Source organism: Plectropomus leopardus, chromosome 6 (assembly GCF_026936395.1).
Source record: "Plectropomus leopardus strain MGB_pleo_1.0 chromosome 6, ASM2693639v1, whole genome shotgun sequence".
NCBI lineage: Eukaryota > Metazoa > Chordata > Actinopteri > Perciformes > Serranidae > Plectropomus > Plectropomus leopardus.
Window position 1 is genome coordinate 16053964 of NC_142181.1, and position 23325 is coordinate 16077288.

General features: G+C 39.7%; 1 protein-coding gene across 1 annotated transcript in view; it reads right to left on the reverse strand.

The window, feature by feature from the left end:
- Positions 1 to 485: 485 nt before the first annotated feature.
- The window catches only part of relt (RELT TNF receptor), a 31584-nt gene continuing 8744 nt past the window's right edge, over positions 486 to 23325 (reverse strand). The window contains exons 3-12 of the mRNA XM_042486706.2: positions 14853 to 14927; positions 14624 to 14716; positions 14009 to 14193; positions 13639 to 13691; positions 13265 to 13519; positions 7368 to 7448; positions 6584 to 6662; positions 4196 to 4579; positions 3228 to 3350; positions 486 to 2716 (exon numbers count right to left, since the gene is read on the reverse strand). Of these exons, the coding sequence (XP_042342640.1) occupies positions 2713 to 2716; positions 3228 to 3350; positions 4196 to 4579; positions 6584 to 6662; positions 7368 to 7448; positions 13265 to 13519; positions 13639 to 13691; positions 14009 to 14193; positions 14624 to 14716; positions 14853 to 14894 (1299 nt within the window). The 5' untranslated portion in view covers positions 14895 to 14927 and the 3' untranslated portion in view covers positions 486 to 2712. The remainder of the gene's footprint in view (positions 2717 to 3227; positions 3351 to 4195; positions 4580 to 6583; positions 6663 to 7367; positions 7449 to 13264; positions 13520 to 13638; positions 13692 to 14008; positions 14194 to 14623; positions 14717 to 14852; positions 14928 to 23325) is intronic.

The window sequence follows — 23325 nt, forward strand, 5'->3', positions numbered from 1 at the left end:
CATTTTTTTTCTCAAGTTTCATATGATAAAGACAATGCTCCGGCGCACCACTGCCTCTGTATGACAAATGTTGGGTTTAACTTTTTGTTCCATAAAATCAAACAGGCACTTTTTGCAACCTTTACCAGAACAGAAATCTGAACTAAAATAAAAAATTGAATGTAAATTTCTCAACTGATCTAAGAGAAAACTTGTTACGGAAGCAAAATGGACCAAAATCTAAAAGTTGACCAGTGCATAAAAAAAAAAAAAAAAAAAAAAGTTTTTACCTGTAGTGTCTCTGCCACTGGAGGGCGACACTGCCAAACAAACAAGACAAGTCCTTGCTGCTGATGCTTCAGTTTTAACTTTTTTTTTTGTTAAACTTTTTCTAGCACACTAAATGTTCCCACACACACCCATACCTCACACAGTCACAGACAACAGCAAACAATCACTCAAAAGCTATCTCACTGTCACCAGCAAGAACAGCAAACAAGACAGCATTTAAAATACACCTGTTCTTTATTTCAAGAGTAAAAACATCATACAGAAAAATGCAATATTATAAATGCAATCTACAAAGTGAATGAGATGAATGTTTTTCTTTATCCTTCCATCCTACCAGCAATTGAAAACATTTAATAAAAATAATCCTAATAATAGTATTAAAAACAGATCAAATGAAAACGTGTAACTGCTGCAACCAATAAATATTTCTTATATTCCTTGTAACATAAGAAAATGTGAAAATGAGTGGATAAAAAACCTCTGTGATTACAGTACACTCTTTAAAACCCATGAGGATGTAAACCGAAGCCAACTGAGCCACTAATCCTCTGCAGCCACTGGTTGGTTTATTTAATTAAACTGTAAATAAAATAAATATGTGTATGTGTATTTTTATGAGGGAGTGGTCTCTGACAGTTTCATATCTGGAGTCTGGCTGTGTGTACTCTTTGTAGGTTTTAAAAGTTGATGATTAAAACACTGAAATGTTGCACTCAAATTGTGATAAAAAGTGTATTTTGATGTGAGCCAGCCTTTCAGTTCATATATTTGATGCTGTGACAGAGTTTTTTGATTGATTGACTACAGATTGACTACACTTACTGGTGCAGTGCAGTTGTCTTCATACATCTCATACATACTGTATGCTAAAATTATAAAAGCAAGTCTGTTTCTCTGTACCCACCCATATTAACATATGTACATCCATTTACATGTTCTATTCTACAAAAGTGATATTACCTCACATTTTTGCTCCAGGACCCAAATGACAACCAGAGCCTCTAACTAGTGTAGGGATGCAGTATCATAAAAAAATATGCTGTGATACAATATTGGGGGCCCATCTGAGAACACAATTTTGGCCCCTTATCCCTTACTTAGATCTGGTCTAAGAGCTTAAAAGTTGCAAATGTTATCAATGCTGACTGTGGCTGGGAGGGCATCGCTGAGTTATTTTTTTCTTAAACTCTAAAATGTTCTTTGAACTCAGTGACTGCATCTACTGTTAAAGGGACAGTTCACAGCAAAATCAAAATTACATTTTTTGGCTGACCTGCAGTGCTATTTATCAGTCTAGACTGTTTTGGTCTGAGCTGCTGAGTGTTGGAGGTATCAGCCGTAAGATTTCTAAATTTTCTGTGATATAATAAAAATCTGGCTGTGGTGCTCAAGTGCCAAAAAATACATTTGAAAGTCTCATCAGTATTTCACTCCAGAGAAGGCAGACATCTCTAATGGGCATTTCACACCAAAACAATCTAGACTGATAAAAAGCCTTACAGATAAGATGAAAAAAAAATCTACTTTTGATCTTTGGGTGAACTGTCCCTTTGAGACTACATTTAACATCTTCAAGGTCGAAAACCTTAAATCGCCTGCAAATACTTTAAAAAAGATATCTAAACAACAAAACTATATTGAATTTTATAACATTTTTATTTTGTCCTCATAATACTTAATGTAGTGCTACAGTAGTCTTAAATCAAGTGTCTTATGACCCCCATATCAGTCTTTTGGTAATAAAAAACCTTCATACTCGTAATTCAGATGGCACTTGATCACAGACAACTTGGCCTGATATTTCCTCTTTTTAAAAATGGACACACTTAAATTAGTTTTTTATGGACAAACTTTTGTTTGAAATGTGCCATTCTGTCAGTAATTTATTTGAAAGAGTTTTGTCCTTTTCACTGCACCGAAGTAGTGTAGATGTGCCTGTCTACATGTATGGTAGAGACGTGTCAGCCTATGTGTGTTTCCCCATTATCTATTTTTTTTAAACATGGAAACACAAATACAGGGGCTCAAAGTGCATTTTTATGATTGAAACGTCTCCTGGTTTTCTCCCTCTCGTGCTTGCTTAGCTCGTCGCTTACTTGCTTACGTAGTTGCTCACTAGATTTAGATGTCCACAGTCTTATCACAAAGCTATCCACTTTCTCTTTAGATAAGGATGATAAAGCAGCTGTGATTTCAGCTGAACTTATATGATAACTGATACATCTGTAAAGTAACTATTGTTTTTATGTAATAATAAATACAGTTATATTCCTCTTATCGCATGAAAAAACAACTTCTTCCAGCACAAGGTGGTTCTTTTGGTTTCTTGATGTCAGTTGTCTAGAAACACCTGCCGACCTCTCTGCCAGCTGTCAAGATGTCAGCAGCGATGAGGTCATCTTCAGCGAGGTAGCATTCTCGTAGCGTTATCTCTCTGTCTCTTCACCTGAAAGAGAGTCAAAATGTCAACAAGTTGGCAGCATGAGGATGTGGAGGACAAGATGGAATAAGCAGTGAAACAGATAACTGTATATAGGGTAAATAACAAATAAACACAAATAAATCTAAATCCACTAAAGCCTACACTCTGATGAATCTAACAAATATGTTTGACAACAGGCAGGGCCACATGGTTACTGCAGTAATTCTGGATCGGAAAGTTTTAGCACAAACAGAACAAGCTCATTGCCTGAATCATTTTAGAGGCACTCTGATAAACTGATCATACTGTGTATAATTTTCTTTCCCAGGGAAGCAGACCACACAATCAGTGCTGGCCACAAGAACATGAGCTGACATGCAAATGATCTCAAGCTTCTTCACAGCACTTTAACTCATAGCAATTGTGGGAGAAATAAAAAGAAATGGGGAAGGAGAGTTCCTGCGAGTAGCTGTGGGGTAGAAGTGTACTAAGACTGAAAAAGTGGAAGCATGTGACTGTGTGTTGCGGGTTGTACCTCCTGATGCCCGATGAGGAGCAGAAGGATTTCCCTCCAAACAGGGAGTTTCTTTGCTCATGGGATGATGTCTTGGTTTCCACTGGGACAGGCTTCTGCTCTGGGATCTGGGCAACTTGAAATCTGTCGGTGGAGCAAGAGACATGATCACTGCTACATTCATTACAATCATGGTACTATGACTAAATCTAAAACACGCATGTTCTTATAGCTGTTTGAGTGCGTGTGGCTTAATTGTGCTTTCTTAATTGTGATTTTTTTCTGCCACTTTTTGAGTGTTAGTTTAAAGGTCCGAAGTGTAGGATTTAGGGGCATGAATTGGTAGAAATGGTCTGTAATATTCATAATTGAAAATAAGAATCGCTATGTTATTGATTGAGCGGTTATTTCTACAAACAGAGCCAGTCCTCTTCCATAGAGTAAGCCATGTTGTTTCTACAGTAGGGCAGAACAGACAAACCAAAAATGGGCTCAAGATAGGGCCATTTGTGTTTTCATGTATTCATGTTGTTCACAGTGGCCACTGTAGTTCCCCTGCACACTTGGCACATGGGAGAAGTTTCAGTTCTTCAACCTCACCAGTAGATGCCACTAAATCTTACACACTTGACCTTAAAATCAACTAATTCTACTGTTGATCTGAACTTCTTCCATTAAAAACCATTTGTAAATTTTACAGATGGTTGTAACCGATGGACTAAGTATTCAGATTCTTCAGTTAAGTAAGTAGATTAAGTCAAATACCACAGTTCAAAGATGCACCAGTATAAATGAAATTCATTCATACATGACATCTTTATCTGTAAAGTAACTAATAACTAATGCTCTCAAATAAATGTATTAAAAAGGACAGCATTTGCCGCTAAAATATGGTGGAGTAGAAGTAAAAGGAACTATATTTTCATAGCATGTCCTCTTGTGTATTGTCAGTTGTGTGTTGGGTATCAAATGACATTGACATGTCTTACCTCCCCACAGACATCACCGTCAGCTCTCCCTCCTTCCGCTCCTTCACTTCACTCCCTTCCAGCTTCTCCTGTACAGTATTTGGCACAACAGCTTTTGTGTGATGGGTATCGATAAACACTCCGCCCAGCAGGGGCCTCCTCTGCTGGTCCTTGGATGAATCAAGGGAGGGCAGGATGAGGCTCTGGGGGGGCTTCAGGGGGTCTTTGAGGGAGTCCAGGGGAGGGATGAGAACAGGGGGCCACTTTCTCTGGGCGCAGCGGGTGCAGCGGTAGCCGTGTTTGGGGGCCAGGCCAGAGAGGCCGGAGATGGTGTGGAGGTGGGACTGATGGGGACACAGCCTTGGGAGGGAGCGGAACGGGGACAGGGGAGACAGCATGGGGAACCTGGGAAGAAGAACAGGAGAGAATGAGGAGGGAGTGAACACCTGATCAGGCATTTTCATCTTCAATTTAGTCAAGACAAATAGTGAATTTTCCTTCAAATATTGAAAAAAAAAAACTTAAAGAGAAAACATTACATATTTTTCCTCTTACGTGTAGTGCTTTTTTATCAGTCTAGATGGTTTAAGTGTGAGCTGCTGAGTGCTGGAGACATCAGCAGTATGTCGGCCTTATCTCCAATATAATGGAACTATATGGCACTTGGCTTTTGGTACTAACTATTACTACAGCTCAGCCAATGAGGACGGCATTAATGTTTACATCTCAAGCTGTCATGAGCCTCTCGTCCATGAGAAGATGCTTGTTTTCCTCTGCGCAGTGATACGGTTTGTGGGAGTAGTTCAGTAGAAAGAAAATAGTTCCTATATGATTGCATGAAAGCCTACACACTTAAACTTATCTGGGTCTTATAAAGGACTATATTCATATGATCATTTTTGTTACTAACATCATGAAAACGCTTGTCTTGTCAGTCCCGACAATTTATACAGATATTGCTCCACTTGGATAATTTAAAAGTTTTGTGTTGCTTTGTGACAAAACATAACACTAGGATGACAAGTGAGTCTTTTATGAAAGCGTTACCTTGACTTCTGACTTTGTTCAGTTTGAATGTGTAGATGGAAAATAAATAAAAACTTAAAATCTAAAGTTAATCTCTATACCTAGGCCTCTTTCACTTAGTTTTTTGTTTTTCCATTGTTCTTTTGTGCATAGAAAGGCAGCGCAAAAGTGATGAATGCAGCTGTGCGTCCCTGTGTTGTAGTGGGTGACCTATAGTGACCCCTGCAGAACGTCCCAACACACACACACACACACAGAGGATCTGACAGCTTTCCAGATTTCAATGTGCATATCGCGTGTGGGTGTCAGAATGTTCTCGAATCTAAAGCTCACATGTTACAGTGACCCATTGAGCAGCAGCAGCATACTGCCGGAGGCCCCTGAGACCTCTCACTATTGTAGATGTGTAATGGATCTAATTAACCTCCATATAATATTGTGAGATAAGATGAACTTCTGTGAGCAGCAAAGAATAACGCAGCAATCTGGAATGTGAAGATGACATTTCTGTCTTCTGCTCCCAGTGCTGATAAAGGAAAATTCGAAACACAGTGTCGCAAACTGTGGTGTAAAGCAACATGTTGCTGGATTTGTTAGATTAACTTCTGACTACTTGAGCACTTTTAACAGCCGCAGATTACAACCACAGCGACACTTGGTCATGTAAATCGTGTGACTACAAGCTGTGTGACAGCCAATGAGCTTAGCGACAGATGGGCTGTTGAAGCCTCATGACTCAAGAGACAGCGGTTACAATTGTGTCAGACATTCACTTCAGACATGCGGCAGTGAGTCACTGCAAAGTGTCAGCCCACTCCAGACCTCCACTGAGGAAACTTTATGTGTATGAGATTACTTTCTCACTTTCGATTCTTCTTTTTCTTTTGGTACAAAAAGAATACATTTTAGGTGATATTATATAATTAAAATGTGTTCGGGGTATGCAGTTACAATACTGTAATACTGTATAATACCTGTTTGTAATGGAAAATATTACAGATTTACAATGTTTTATATCATGTGGCTCCACTGGGAGCTTGAGGTAAATCATAATGTTTTCTACTAAATTTGTACGAAAACTATGTGCAATTGTAAGGTTGATCTAAATTATTCAACTTTCTGCTCTCATACCTGAAGAGCAACTTTCTGTAACTCTTGGCAACATTTTGTCTCCCTCTCTGCTGAACATCCTGCCATACACACAAACACCCACACATTCAGGACATAGACTTTTCTTTTGGAGCCTCCTTCCAAATTTTTCCACTGCCTAGCTCTTTTACAAACTTTCCTTTAATATTCTGCTCAATCTTGAGCAGCGTGACTGCGCAAAAGTATATGTTGAAGACATATATTGAGGGTGTGTAGGCCCGTGTGGTTTCGTACTTGATTGACGAGCTCTTGCTCATGGCCATCTGTTTGCTCTCGTACTCTAGCAGCAGTTCCTCCAGTGCAGCAGCATTTTCTGAAACACACACAAACATTTGGATGACACTCAATCAATGATTTTGACTAGTGACAGTGAAAATTGTAATAAGAATACTTAAACTTGCACTATTTGCTGAAATATGGTTTTGAGACCATGTTAGAGGTTTAAAGATATTATTCATGTTTGTGCTTATTGGTGATTGATTTGAAAACTTAACATCCGTGGTAAAAGTTTCAGATACAGTGAAATCATCAGTAGGTAATATGGAAGGGACACATATGAAATGGAGAATTTGGAGGTCTCCACCAGAATTTTTTGTGAATCAAACACTTAATTTCCAGCATGGTAATTTTTTATGCACCAGTTTGTGCCTTTTCGGCATCTATTAATAGTGTCAATGTCTTTAATTCTGGTATAACAAAAGTCCTCTGCTGCTTTCATGTTTTTTTTTGGGTGGACAAATGCACATGTTCTAAATCTTACATTCATAGACAATTTGTTCTAATTTTTCATTATAAAGAGAAGAATTTTCATTCCCTTTCAGAAACAACCAGTGTCTCTTTTCACTATTTGCTGTGTTTGCATTTCTTTCATCAGCCATCCCGATAATGTGACAGCTGCAGCAGTGAAGCGGTGTCTGTGACGTATGCTTATGACACTGTGTTCCCCTCTGAAGCCACAAGAGATGAAATGGCTCTGACCGCCAGCTCGTAGGTGACGTCACTGCTGCTCAGTACCTACCTTTCTTCTCAGTGATGAGGCGAACCAGAACACTGATGGTGTCTTCATTCAGGTCGTCAGATATGTAGGGACAGTTGTTACCTAAAGTAAGCAAAAAGAGACAGAGATTTGTCATGAATTGTTTTCTAATTCTGGATATTGCATTTTAGTACATCGACATATGTAATGACATGCTAACATAACCAATGCAATTCATTAAAGTGGATTAATTCTAATATATATTAAAAATAAGCTACTTGCACTGCAGCACACTGTAGTAGAGAATTGAGTGATGATGAGACATCTTGGCATTAGAGTTATTATTATTATTTTGGTTTAGTTTTAGTTAACTTTAAATACCTTGATGTGTGCTGGAAAAAACGTTCATGTCAGACCGTTTGCATTTATACCTAAATCATATTTAGGTCACCTTATAACAACTGAGCCATTTCAGTGATGACTGAGAAAAATGTGCTGTTGAAGAAAATGAGATGCAGTTGATTTTGGAGAAAAGCAAATAAGAGGACCTTGATTGAGATCATTTTGTTAAACCATATGCTAAAAACATTATTATTAAAATATGGGATTTATTCTTAAAAAATGCCATGTATTTCAAACTGTCCACCCATACAAAAATACAAATACAAATATGAACTTTACTATATTAACATACGTATATTTTGTATATTTCAATATGTTCATCCTGTTTGGGCGATCCCTTATATATACATATATATATATATATATATATATATATATATAAAGACAGAATCCAAATCATAGATTTGCTTTAAATAACTGTTAACGGCTACTTCATTCACAGATAGAGACAGAGACAATACACTTTAGTGCATGTGACTGCAGGGATATCGTGCCCCGGTGCACGATGGGACTGATAAGGATGGATGTGGATGACTGAACAGCAAAGAATAGATATGCCTCCATGGCAACACCCCCCCGACCATCCCATAATAGCACAGCACAGTGAGGCAACTGAGAGGAGAGCGATGAGGGCGCTGGGGGGTCCAGAATAGCTCACTCAGCGATCACACTCCATTCAGCACTGCTGGAGCACACAGGGCTCTATATGTGTGTGTGTGTGTGTGTGTGTGTGTGTGTGTGTGTGTGTGTGTGTGTGTGTGTGTGTGTGTGTGTGTGTGTGTGTGTGTGTGTGTACCAGATCCCCAATGCCAGGTGACTGTGTGTATCTGTGTGGCAAAATGTGACTGTATGGAAGCATTTGTGTCTATGTGCATGTCTGTCTTGCATAAGCAATGTCAGGCTGTTGTTAGGCCATAACAATAGCTCTGTCTCCACAGTGGCTGTTGCTATGTGAGGATAACGGCATCCATTTCACAGTGTGGCACTCATTCTCTTCTATTTATTCCTTCAACAGAGTCAGACGCATGTGTTCAATGTTTCAGTGTCAGCCACATTATGTCCCCTGTCACCCTGTTGTCAGATATTTGTTCAGGTCATTTTTTTGTTTTTTTTTTCCTTTCCTTATTTTTAATTTTCTTGTAACTTTTTACTAATTTGTGGGTCGTTTCTTTTTGAGTTTATCATTTCCTTCCTGTCATGTTTTTGAAAGAGATCGAGCCAATATGCTGAGGTTTCAAAGGGTTAAATGCAGCAGTCATGTGGAGCTAACATGGCTGAAACTAAAAACTGCAGCATCTAAACTCCACCTTTCACTCTGCCCTTGTGTCTGAGCAGGTTGAGCTTCACGCTGCGTGAACACAAAGTTGCAGATCTGACTCCGGCTCACGACATTTCTTGTGTTATCGACCCCACATTTGCCCTCTTTGTTTCTCCCCTTCAGTGCTCCTGTCACTGCGCTTTCCAATAAGTCAAACTTTCCCCTATCTGCAGCTTTGCAGAGTCTGATTTTTGTCCTGCTGTGCTAAGCTTGGCCTTGCTGTAATTCATCCCCATGGGTGTTCCCCCTGAGCGGAGATGATGAGAAAAGTGCTGGAGTAAGAAGTTTACCTCTAACCATAGCCCAGTCAGTACTACAGCATGCAGACAGACAGGCAGACAGACAGTGCACTGCAACAAGGATAGTTACATAACAACAAGAGAGGCAAAGGGGGAAAGGGATAAAAGTTTTCCCATGCAGGATAAAAAGCCTCTGACTGCCCTCGGGTAACTCCTTCATTCTTAATTATTACCTGCAGTCCTTTACTTTTTTATATTAGCCACTTGCTCTTGTCTGTACAGTCTTTATTATGCTTATGCTCCCTTCTCTTTACCTTTATTTGTCTCACTATGACATGCAGAGTTATAGCTTCTCACTGCACCACTGCATCATCTGATTTCAAAGCTGTACAAGGGGGAGAGGAAGAGAGGAGGTGAAGGTGATAAGGTATCCTAAAATCACCCCAGCTGCTGTGGCGAGTTTCCAATGGAAAAACACTACATTTGCAAAATAGTTATTAGATATATAACATAGATAACATAGATATTATCTTTTTTTCCCTTTGCATTGAGGTTGAAATTGAAGTTACTCATTAAGAGTAATGCTACTTGTTATCCCTATAATGTCTTAAATTAATTGTCATGGTTAATTTTCTGTTCTGGAGCCTACTGATACCATTTTTCTTTTCATTCCTGACAACATGTAGTCATGTAGTCAGCTGAAATAGCAAGAAACAGGGAAGCCCAAGAAATCAACAAAGCAAAAAATGGGTTAACAGAAAAAGGAACCAAGAAAGGAACAAGGAAAGGAGACAGAGAAGGAGAAGCGAGAGGAATAAGAAAGAAGAGACTATTGGATGAGGACCCAATTGAATTATTGATCTGGCTGGGAAAGCAGAGATGGATGGGTCGTGTCATGTTCATATGAGAAGGCGGAGGGAGTGTTAGAGAGCCAAGAAATTGGGTTGAATGGAAAATACAGGGGCAGATAAAGAGAGCAGCAGGGGATGGGGGTTGAGGGAGTTTCTCTTTGGGTGCAGGCATGTCTAAAGTTTCACAACAAAGTGCTCAGAGAGGAAGAGACCGAGGCAACACTGCAAACAAGATCACTGACCGAAGGACTGCTGCTATGACCTCTTTCTGTCCTAATGGAGGCCTGAAATCACATCTTCACACAGACTGTGTCTCAAATACATGAGCAGATGGGAGGATCGAGTAGTTTTTTGAAATTCTGCAATGCATGTCATTTTTTGGCTACTGCTAGTGATAGATGAAACAGTGATAGGCTACTTGTCATGAAATCTGAATCTGCTGGCCCTGGATCACTAAATCTACAACAAAGCATTAGTGATGTGTTCTTGAGACTTGGACACAACACAGAAGCTTTGCTTTTTAAGCATAAAAGACACAAACTAAGGGGGTATTTGTAGCTAAAATGGGGAAAAATGTTGCTACCGAATGTAATGTTTTAATCCTAACATAAGTCCATAAGCATAATCAAAAGCAGCAGGTGTTGTGCAAACCTCTGTCAATGTTTGCTGACATGGGTCATGCTGACGGAGAGTCTGATATTTGAGGGCAGCTGTGCTCTGACGCTCCTGACGTCTGACACTACTTGGCTGTCATACAGCTTTCCTCTGAGCCGCGTACCATCAGGTGAGTGAGGGATAAACCAGCTTAGCCTTTTAATCTGTTTATGCTTACACACTAAATGACATTAACTGCACAGGTACACAGATAGTGATATGGCAAATAGAAAAAAAGTAGCAAATAAGTGAGGAAAATAATACCTGAAAGTGTAATTTATTTAGCTATTAAGCTTGATGAGCTCTTTGCGTAGCCTCTGAAAGTCAGTGGTAGCAAGTTTTGGTAAATACGCTGTGCTTAACTGTTGATAGTAAGATGAGAAGATTGATACAACTTTTATAGCTGTCTGTTAAATATGAAGTTACAGCCAGCAGGCGGGTAGCTTAGCTTGGCAAATAATGTTGGCCTGGGTCTGTCACACAAAAATCACTTACCAATACTTCTAAAGCTCACTTATTAAAACATAATGTATCTTGTTGGTTTGATTCCTACCAAAACCATAGTGTAAATACTACAATTTACAATTTAATGTAATTAGCAAGCTCAGAGACCATTGATACTCTGAGAAAGCTCACTTTTGAGTCATTTCCTCTGTCTGTGTCACGTGGGTTTGCACCACTCCCATATAGGAGACAAGCAGCAGGTCCTGAGTCTGTTCATTCCAATCGGAGAGATGACTGCGAGCACAGATTATGACCTTTTACCCCATAGTCACTGAAATAAATATTGGACCCATTTTTCAAAAGCCCTAAGCATTCTAAACATTTAGATACTAAAATGGCATTATCAGGGGAAATAAACTTTGTTCGAGGCCCAGTATAGCAACACAGTATTGCAGTTTTGTGGCAGCAACTGATATGATCTTGTACTGGGTTAATATCAGAAACTAAACTAGCAGATAAAAAGAGCTGCAAAATAAGAAGAAACTTCATTTTTTTTACTTAATCTGCATTCATCTATCCACACAATCCTCACAACACTTCAGAACAAGGTGGGGTTATACAGAGTATAGACGACCATGCCCTCTTAGGAAATGGGAATGAACCATTTCATACCATTAGTGCAGTTTGTAATCTGGCATCGTTTGTTATAGGGAATCGGCAAGCTTTAGTGCTGGTAGGCTGAGCTAGGCTTGCTGTTTCCCAAACTTTGTCCAAACTTTGTGTTAGCAAAGCTAACCACCTGATGGCTGTAGCTGCATATCTCATGAACACATATGAAATTGGTATCAGTCTTCTAATCTAAGAAAGTAAATAAGTGAATTTCCCAATAGTTCCCAAACAAACGAGTGCTTTAAGCAATGTCTACTTTTTGAGGCAACCAAGGGAACACAAAAGTGATTCTGCAATGTTTGCTAAATCAAATAAGTTTGTGCAACCATAAGTGAGTCCTCGCAGCAGACATAGTTATCTAAAGGTCATATATTCTATGTGGAAATGTACCAGACAAAAGAGCTGCTATGAGCAGTAGATGACGCACAGTGTGTAACGCAAGGCTTTAACCTGCTATACAAGTCTGGGAACACTACATCAATACAATACAATATGTGCACAGAGGAAATATGGGTGTATTTCTCACATTGTGCTCACAACATGTAGGTCTAAAGACGGTGGTTGCTTCACCATCAGGATCACACCAGGTATTACAACTACCACAGGCGACTACTTTGGGTTAAAGGCAGCAGAACTCCAGGTGTAAGAGTCCTCCAGGACAATACAACTATATAATACACTTACAAAGGACAGGGATAAAGAGCACTCGTGTTACTTGGAAACCACAGAACGGGTGTGGTAACTCAACGCTTGTTTTATAGCTTAATCACTCTGTGTCTCTCTACTTTTTCCTTTCTAAACTAAAAGTTCTCCATTTATTGATATCAATCTCTCTTTCGGTTAATACCACCCCCATCCTTATGTCCTCAGATTCCCTGCCTCTCTTTTTACATCTTTTTGTGTTTACCCAAGTCAGTTTCTCTCTGACGTCAGGAGGGCCAGGGAGTTGATGGGAATGCTTTTTTTCCCCCTTTTCAGATAGGAAAAATACAAGAATAACAGCGCTTGCTTAGAAAAACACATGCATGACATGTAATGACCCCTGTGAGGTCAAAGTTCAAAGAGATAAAAAAAAGTGCTTCCCACGTAGATGTGCGTGCAGTCACATCACAGAGATACATGGACTGTGACTGCATGCAAAGACACTGCCCTTTGGGCTTGGCTTTGCCCCGACTCCTGACAACACTTAACCACATCATGCACATGTGTGTATGAGTTTTATGGGCGAACGTGAGAACAACCTGAACATAAATGCTAGTTTCAGCAGTCACTCACCATGCAGCTTTCTATCTTTGCTCTATTTTTCTTCTCTTTTTCATTTCCTGCCTTTTTTTGCAATTCCTGTCATTTCATCTCGCTCACCTTCTTTCTGTGGTGTGGCAGTTTCTTCATCCCCTCCCTCTTTATCAGCGGTGCAGCGGTATCCTTTCTTCTTCAGGATGTTGCAGATGAGAATACCTAACAGGCCCATCACGCAGAAGATGGGCACCAAAGCAAACACGGCGTACTCTGCGGTCTTCTCCTCAGCGCTGCGCACCACTGTGCCATTGACTGGCCCGCCTGCACCACTGGATTGACCTTTACCAACTGTACGCACTGTTCGGACATGCGAAGACGCTAAGAGAAAAAAGAGGAAGAAAAAAGAGAGCAGGATGTAAGAGCATAAACCAGACCAAATAATGGAGGATGTGCAGTCAAACACATTGTCAGAGAACATGCTGCGGGATCATGCTTACATTTCACACAGGGGATCTGGGTGGAAACTTCCCCTGTGGCAGTGGAGTGAAACCTGAAAATGGAGAAAGAAAGAGCAGAAAAGAGCATAATTAGACAGCTGGATGGAGAGAAGAGAAAAGATGAGGTCCATTCTACAATAAAAGAATGAATTAGTGGTCTTAGCCTGTGGCATATTTTGTCCTACGGTGCTTGATGTTGCCTGCCCATTGTGGTGAATGACGTAGTGTACGTGTGTGTTCGCAGGACTTAATTTAGAACAAATAAAAGTTTATGAGGCGCATGTTTGAGCAAAGCACTCTGAATGTCAGACCTGCAGTTTCAGTCAACCGCATGTGGATTAAGATTAACAAGCAGACAGGTAGGGCTCACCCAGGTGGACAGTCCCCACAGACAGCATCAGAAGTCGTAGTGCCAGGGGTTGCAACCTTACGGCCGAGGATCTTGCAGGAAGTGTGTGGGCGGCAAATCTCAGAGTCAAATGCCTCTGAAAAGCTTCCAGTCGGGCACAGTTGACAATGTACCTCTTCTGTTGGGCTTCGGATCTGCCCACAAGCCTGGCAGGAAAAAAACATTACTGAATTCAAGAAAAACAGGCTGCAGAATCACAAAATGAAGCATCACTCTGTGTATACATAGTAATTCACTTGGTTACTGCAAATCAAAATTCATTCATACATTTCATATATGGCTATAGCAAGCTATATCATAAGTTATTTGTACATTCTGTTCTGTATTACTTAAATTATACAGAGTAAGGAGAAATGGACCCTGCTGAAACAGGTGCATTCAGATAGGTTGGGAGGAAGGCATAATTAAGGAACATGGGTTGATTTTTTTGTGTGTAAGGGTATAAAAAATACTTTCAAAGAACTAAACATCCCTCAATTGTAGCATAAAATGTAATAGCAGTGATATAATATATATTAACAATGTCCCTGAAATAAGGTTGTTATTAATCATTTTTATAACAGTTTGTATTCTCACCTTGGAGGGCTCCTGGCCAGCGGGGCATTGCAGACACACACATCCTTTCCCCCACCGACACTGCACTGCTGCAGTCCCACCACAGCCAAACACCTGGAACACACACAAGCTCATGAGTCAGTGGGAGTTTGCACTCACTCACTAAATCTTCATGTACATGGCAGCTGGTCTATAGAGTAACACATCCTTTTTTGGGAGGGCATAAACATTCACACAAATGCACGTGTACCGTGAGAAGGACGAGAGCTGAGCAGCAAAGGTGGTTCCTCATCTTCTTCAATATATTCTTCTATGTTCATATGATCTACAAGGAGACAGGAGACAGATCCATGTCAGCAAAAGGGCCACTCAGATTTTAAAACATGATCGCATACACATGGGTATTAAACTGGACACTAAAAATGAACCATGTCACCCTGATCAACCCAACTGAGCCCTTATTGCAAATATGATTTATTGACCTTTTAAGTGCCAATTCACATGACATATAACAACATGACATATTTGATGAGATTACAACACTTCTGTCACACACATACAGTCCATAAGCAAACACACTCACACAAAACCACACACGCTCACATGGTGAAAAACACCTGAGTCATTTTTTGTGTATTATCCAGAGTGACAGGGAGGTGAGCAGGTGCCAGTGCCGTAAATAACATTTACCATGAATCAGGTTCTTTTTTTGGACAAGAGTGAATGAACCAGGGCTTTTCTGTGGCTATTTTTAGGTTGAAGGTACTCAAATACACCCTTTAAAGCAATTATTCATGCAACAACATATTCATTTACGAACACATGCTGACTTTCTCAACCCTTGATGATAGCAGTCGCTGAGATGAGTATTTCCAGGGATTGAGGTGAGTTAGAAAAATTGTCTTTTGATTGCAAATGAGGATGATTGTGCTGCTTTATTTTGCAGTGTTTTGGGGGATTTTAGAAATGAATGAAAAAAAGAAGTCTTCTTAGAGTCTGCACTTATAGTTCATTTTTTCACATGGTGCAACAGCCAAACAATGTCATGTCTAAAGTTAGTAATTTGCAGTTGGAAAATATTTTACAACAGCTTATTTAAGATAGCATAAATCCCTACAATGCACTCATATACATACATATCTATATGCACACAGAACAAGTGGTCGGTATTTATTACTGTCCTGTACTGATGCTTCTATATAACTGAACAGACTAAAATGTAATCCAATCTGAGGTCACATATCAATGTTAAATTCTTGAGTCCATATATAACATCCAGACACTTGCACTGACTCACCTTCACATTTGACTTTTCACTGCTTAATCTAATATACCAAAATGCAGAGGACAAAGGTTTAATTCATTTGACAGCAAATGTACGTATGTCACTGAATGATAATGTCCAACTGTTCTGAATCGATGCCCACACTCCAGATTTGCATAACTCACTTCATTAAACATTTGATAAAATATCTAATGTGTGACACATCCATTGCACCCAAGAAAAAAAAAATGAGAAAAAAAATGCATTTCCAGGACAGACTCTCCAGAATCCTATTTTAAAAAAAAACATGTGTTCACAATTTAAACTGCCCTTACATAAAAACAATCCCCTGCAATCACTTTTTCCACAACATCCTATTAATAAAGAAACTGACACAATCAAAAGTATGTTGCAAGAATTTTTCCGCATGCTGCGCTCCTATTTGTGGTCAGAATTACAGGACAGTGAATTCACACAGGATCAGTGTTATCATGGGGGACCTTGATCTGTCAGCGTGCAGCAGGTTATTTGTGGTGGAGATTTCACTTTTAAAATTATAGATATGACAGTCGCACACAACATAAAATTCTTCCGTAGCACAGTGAACGACCTCAGTCCTTGAGAATATGACCATATCAAACAGCCAAACATGCCAAAGGTGCTTTTCCTTTTTTTTAGTCTGTATTTTTTTCCCAAGAGAAGAAAATGTAACTGACAGACTGGCTGGACCCAAATAGGCTTGTAAAACATTCAAGGATGAGAGCAAAAACATAAGCAGTAGCCTATTTGGAATATGTCAAACAAAAAAGAGAGGAGAAAGAAGAGGGATGGAAGGAAAGATAAGAAAGTAGAGAGTAAAGGAGGAGACGGAAAAAGATGGAAAAATTGAGATGAAAATGAAAGAGCAAGAAACTGGGAGAGAGAGGAGAAAGACAAAGCAACATACTCACCCCAGACTTGCAGCTGATTGACACAGTTGCCGTGACAACTCAGTAATGATGCTGTGTATACTGCTACAAATGCTGAGTCAGGACCAAACTCAAATCTAACTTTCTTACCGACTGGACTTCACAACTAGAAAATTAAGATTAAAAATCTTTAAATTAAATAAAGCTCTTAACTGTGAGAGATGAAAGTAAAATACAACTCTGGAATTCAGAGAGTTCACACAAAACTGTGTAAGTCTAGTGTAGAATGTAAAAGTGAGTGTACCTGCATGTGTCTTATACTGTCACTGTGACCACAGACACACCCCTGACATCCTTCGGACATGCCCCTTCTGTCATAGCTAAAACCAAGTGTGTTTGTCGGAGTGTGTGTGTGTGTGTGTGTGTGTGTGTGTGTGTGTGTGTGTTAGTGTGTGTGTGTGTGAGGGGTGAGGCAGCATTAATGCACCTCTTCACCTCTGACCACACAGCAAAACATAATGTTTTAAACATAAGTTAGCAAGCAAATCAACACTTCTCCTCTCAAAACCAATCATTCTCTTTCTGTGTGTGTGGTCAGCACATAGAGGACTCGCAGCACATCCACCTGCACAGTAATGTCTATGCGCAATTAGTGTGTGCTGATTGCCTTAACATAATTTTTGAACATATTATCTGTGTATTACATTATACTTATTCATGCAGGAAACACACACACACGCGCGCACATCTGGAATGCCATAACATCTAGCCAACACCAAGTTGCCTTACACAAACAAGAAAATAAAAAATGTAACAAGTTTATGATTTTGGTTCGGCAGGGCCCTCGTGCCAATGACAGGCTACTGAAGCATAATTTTAGGGAGGAAGAGAAAGATAAAGCTAGGACAGAAAAACCACTAGTTTGAAAAAACAACACGCAGAACCGAGGGACCGATAAAGCCATGGAGGACGAGGAGAAGAGAGGGAGAGGGAGGGATGGAAAGTGGCAGAGAGTGAAGTTGCTATAACTTCAGTCTGATAGTGTGATATATATAGAACCATTTTTTAAAATGCCATACAGACCAGAGCAAGAGGCTAATTACAAGTCACACACGCACAAAGATATGTACTCGTGCAAACGCATACAACACACAAGCTGAAAAAAAATGAAAAAATGATCAATAAAACGACAATGATAGAGAGAGCAAAACAAAAATGGGACCTACAATTAAGTAGCTATTTTTTGGAAAGTGTCAAGTAACAAATTGGACAGGGTTAGATGGGTTGAGGAATGCTGGATTTCCACAGAGAACCTCGCTTGACCTCCAGAAGTGCAGTGACTGAAACGTCTGGACTTTAACTTGGCAGAGCAAGGTGAAACTGATTTATAGTGTGATAGATGCATGTAATCTAAAAATTATTACATACAACAGACTGACTTCACATTTGACCTTTTGGAAAAGGCCTGTGCATTCCAGTATGGGGCACAAAAACATCTGTTAAAGGTCATTTTTGACTTTCTGGATTCCAGTCAATGCAAAGATGTTTGATAAAAGAGAAATCTTTTGGAAAGACATTTTTCAGCTGTTCTCCCTGCTCTCTATCCACACATAAAAGGTAGTAATTGTATTCAACAGTGACACATGGAGTGAAAATGTGCTTGAAATACAAATTGCATGTGAACACATGTCCGAAAAGGACTTTCAAAACGTGCCAGCTCCCTGACCACTGTTCTCTGAAGTCCACCATTCACAGCCAGGAGATCCATGCCAGCGCTGTCTGCGTGTGATGCATTTTCAATTTAATCCAGTTTGTCTGTGGTTTTCACCACAAACCCACTACAGAAGTGACCGCCACACGTGGAACTTCCACTGGACCTACATGACACATGACCGCCCCTGCGTCCATGCGTGTCCGCCACCCATCCTTCTCTTCCTGCAGTCTATGCAGGACAAAGTTCTGCTCAGACAAACAGCAGCGCAGAAGTCTCTCTCATCTTTTAAAAGAATAGTTACACATTTTGGGAAATATATTTTTTCGTTGCACAAGAAGATTAAAATCATTCTCGTTTGTCTACATACAGAGCTAAAATGTTACCTTAGCTTAGCATAAAGACTGAAAACAAGGATACTGATAACTTGGCTCCGTCCAAAGGTAGTGAAATCTGCTTACCATCACCTCTATGGGCCCTGACACACCAAGCTGACAGTCAGCCATTCAATGTCGGCCTGACGGTGAGCAACTGTACACAGTTTTTACAGTATGTTCCACAATAGTGGCTTTTCTACGGCAGATTCAGCATGTTGAAGCATGTTGATTGGCAGAAAGAAATGGTTTGTGCTGTTGTGCAGAACTGCATGATAAGTACTATTTGTTCTTTCAGTATGTGGTTGTGTTGTTCATGTGCTAACTGGATAACTAGTGTCTTGAATCCATCCTGTCGGTCTTCTGGTTTCCCTTAATCCCCCATAAAACCATCAGTGTTGTTCTCACAAATGACTAAATTATATATATATATATATATATATACACAAATAAATTGACTTTATAGGGGGTAGTAAGCGGATTTTACAGCCTTTGGACTGAGCCAGACTCACTGTTTCCACCTGTTTCCAGTCTTTATTTTAGGCCAGGCAAACAGGTTGCTGGTTGTAACTTAATATTTAACAGACATGAGACATGTGAGTGTTATCAATCTTTCATTTAGCTCTCGGCAAGAAAGTGAGTATGTGTATTTCCAAATGTCAAACCATTGCTTTACGAAATCTTTGACTCTTTTTCTATCTGCCTATAATCCCCCCATTTACCATAGTTTATAACTATACAACAGCATCTTTTTACTTTGACTTTATCATCACCCTTTCTGAAATTTCTGGAAGGCCTTTTGTCTGACCTCATGGAGAAATCACAAAAATGGTCACTTTGTGTGAAGCCAGATTTACCTTTCTAAACAAGTCTGCGCACTAATCTCAATCTAGTGCGAGTGATGTTTAGTAATGTTTCCCAAAACATCTTTCAGCAGTGATGCACCTTACAATGAAAAGAATGATTTACACTTCACTGGAATACCTGTTAGGGAAATTGGAGTTCTTTGTCTGCTTGCTGTAATTGTTGTCTCACATCCTTTAACTCAGACTTTCCTTCCACGTGCTCTTTCTACCTCTCTCAGCTCTTGATCTGTCAATCCTGTAATTGCATTTTATTGTTCACGTTTCCTTTTTCAAAACCCGGCTTTCTTTACGCCTCTGTCGGACATGTGCTTTGGTTTGGAGACTGCATGGGTGGAGACGAAGTAAAACTAAGAAAGACAAACTAAGAAACAGAGGGGGAGAAGACAGGCGGGTAAGAAGAGCAGGATATAACAGGATATTTACACCTCTCAGAATATCCCAGCACACGTAACAAAGACGCTAAAAGACGCTGTCGCCCACGATGTCGCCATCATTTTATGGAACAACAACAAAACAGGATAAAAATTCCAAAACACCTCAAAAGAAAGGGTGAAGATCGTGACGATGTCTCCAAAACTGTAAAACAGTAATTACTCAAAACCCTGGGTGCTGTTGTTTGACACATTCCAATAACACGTCGCGACAACATCAGATGACCAGTCACATGTCCTGTTTTGTTCAGAGGACCTAAAAATAACCATAATAAAGAAGTAATGGCGAAGGCATGACAAAAACACGGACATTATTCTATTCTGTGGCGGTTTTTGGGGCGAGGAGCGGAGTCGCAGCTCATGTGTTGGAGCTTTTTCTGGCTCCTTGATGTCATGCAGCAGCTGAGCTGAGAAATCCTTCTGGATGAAGCTGTGAAGGAAGGAAGGAACCACAAAAGAGGAAACACAAGAATGAGTGGAACCTCTCGCCTTTCAGTGTGAGGTGACTGAGTGGCAGGAGAGATCATGGGTAAAGTGGGTTCAAGCTGCCGTGTTATTGGCTTCCTAACAATGAGTCGTGTACATCAAGTACACAATTCTGGTTAGACATGAGACTCTGAATGAGCTTATTTTCAATGCCATGATGTATTTTAGTGTCAGTGTCAGTCGTGCTTACAGGTCAGCCATATTTAAAGCTCTGTAAACAAATTCTCATCATAAAACGAACCATCTGCTGAGCCAACAGCTTTATTACTGTATTGCCATTGCCTTTAAGGTCCAGCGTGTAGGATTCAGAGGTGGTTTATCTATTGACAGAAATGGTAAATAATATTAATATTTTCTTTAGTGTATACTCACCTGAAAATAAGAATTGCTGTGTTTTTCTTACCTTAAAATTATCCGTGTGTATCTACATATTGAGTGAGTCCTCCACCATGGAATGAAGCATGTTGGTCGAGAATGGACAAACCAGTTGCTGGCTCTTGAGCTATTTGTGTTTTTGCATTGGCCACCATATCTCGGGAGAAGTTTTACCTCTGCAACCTCACTGCCACATGCCACTAAATCCAGCACACTAGACCTAAAATAACCTTAAACCTTATAACCTTAAAATAACACTTTAATGCACATGACAATAAACACCATGTATATTGGATTTCACAGCTGATGTATGCTGGCAGCAAACATAGGTATAACAAAAGTCTATAGTTTAAAACAGCCTTTCTTCACTCTTTTATTCAATAATTTAATTATTGGCAGATTCATATATTCATTTTACATCTTAATAATTAAATTAAAACTCAAATGAAATTACCAAACGATGATTTGGCAGCCCTGCAGCAGTAACTCTGAGGACCTCCCAGGGCCACAGACCCACTGTTGAAGACCAAGGATCTATAAATAAGCCTGAATTAGTTCAAATTGCAGTTGCGGTCTTTTAAATATGTGGGTTTTAGGCAAGAGCTCTTTCTTGTTTCAGTCTCACACTTAATTCCATTGGGTTTTCAGCCAAAATTTCACTTTAGAGCAATTGCAAACAGCTGATTTAAAGCTTCTCTATTCAAAGAGTCTTTTGAACATCAGGGGAGTTCAGTAAGCCAACCCAGATGTATTATGTGAATACAGCGATCCCTGCAAGTTTACAGTGAGCTCAATACAGCAGAGATTTTGAGGTGACAAGAATAAACTTTCCCCATTGGGGTAAACCTGAAATCTGAGGCTATAGGCGGATGCTAGGGTGGAAGTGGGGCTTATAAAATTCTATGTTTAGCAGCAGCAGTATTTACAAATTTAGACAGCTTCAGTATGCTGCCATATTGTAAATCAGCATCAGCTCTTTTGAATAAGCAAAGATACATTTTAAGAAAATATAAAATAAAATATGCAAAAAATATAAATATTGGGCATATGCTACAATATACAACACAATATACGTATAAGGTCGACTATGAAGAGTATACTTGAACAACCTTTCTAAACCTTGATCTAATAGTTTTACTTGCCTATAACCCTACCTGAAAGACATTTGAGGGAGTAGTCTGCCATGTGGTTCTATGATTTGTTGGCAGGTCATTCAAAGATATTTGCTAAATTCACCTGCAACATCCTGTCCTATTGCATGCAGTTTCAGAAGTTGTTTGTCTGTAGAGGATTTCAGGCTTTGCTTGATCAATACATTATAATAAAACTTCATTGAGACTTAAATAGTAATATTTAATAGTTTTATTTTGACCAGGTTAAGCCTGACCATAGACCAGGTCAGATTCACAGCTTTTTGCCACACAGAAGTAAACTGACTTGCTGTGTCCTGGAAAAATTTGACTGGTATGAATAATGATGACAGTGCAAAGAATCATCACCTTCTTCTAACCAACTACTTTCAACAACTTTGCCATTTGCTCTTTAGGTGTGATGATGCAACGTCAGCTAAGGGCAGAGAAGCTCAGGATTATTTTCTCCTCACAAGATGAGAAATCCTCCTTTGTTTTAGGCTCATAAAACCCTTCAAAAACAATTAGATTATCTCACAAATGCATCATCATAACACTTAAAACAGGGTTATTTTTCTTAGTTGTTTGTGAGTTCTAACATCACGGCAAAAAAATTTTGGAGAGACATGATCATGACATTGTACTCCATAAAATTTGTCGATAATACAGAGATTTATACTTAGTTTGGCCTTGCTTAAAACAGAATAGCCTAACGTTTGCGTTAATACATGTAGTGTGCACTGACTGCTCCTTTGGGTGCTTCAAAACTGGCTGACAAAACCCTTTCAAAAGCACTTCAAAAGACATGGATTTCCCTCACCGTCATAAAGCAAAAAAAAAAAGTCAACCACCAAGTTCCCACGCCAATAATGGCTACCTATTGAGCCCACTAGATCACGTAGCATGTCCAGCCTTGGGGAACACCTCTTTATCTAACGGCCCATGGAGTGAAATACAATAGAAAAGAACTGAGCCGGCAAAAAAAAGGTTTAAGGTAATTACACTCCATTATCCATCAGACATTTCGTGGACTGAGGGATAATGTGCACGTGTATGACAACGACGTGATCGGGACAACCATACCCTCTGTTTGACTTAATGGAGGTGCCCATTATCGGCAAATGAGAGGCTGATTTATGCTTTCTACGTTAGACAATGCCTCATTATGGGGAGCTTGT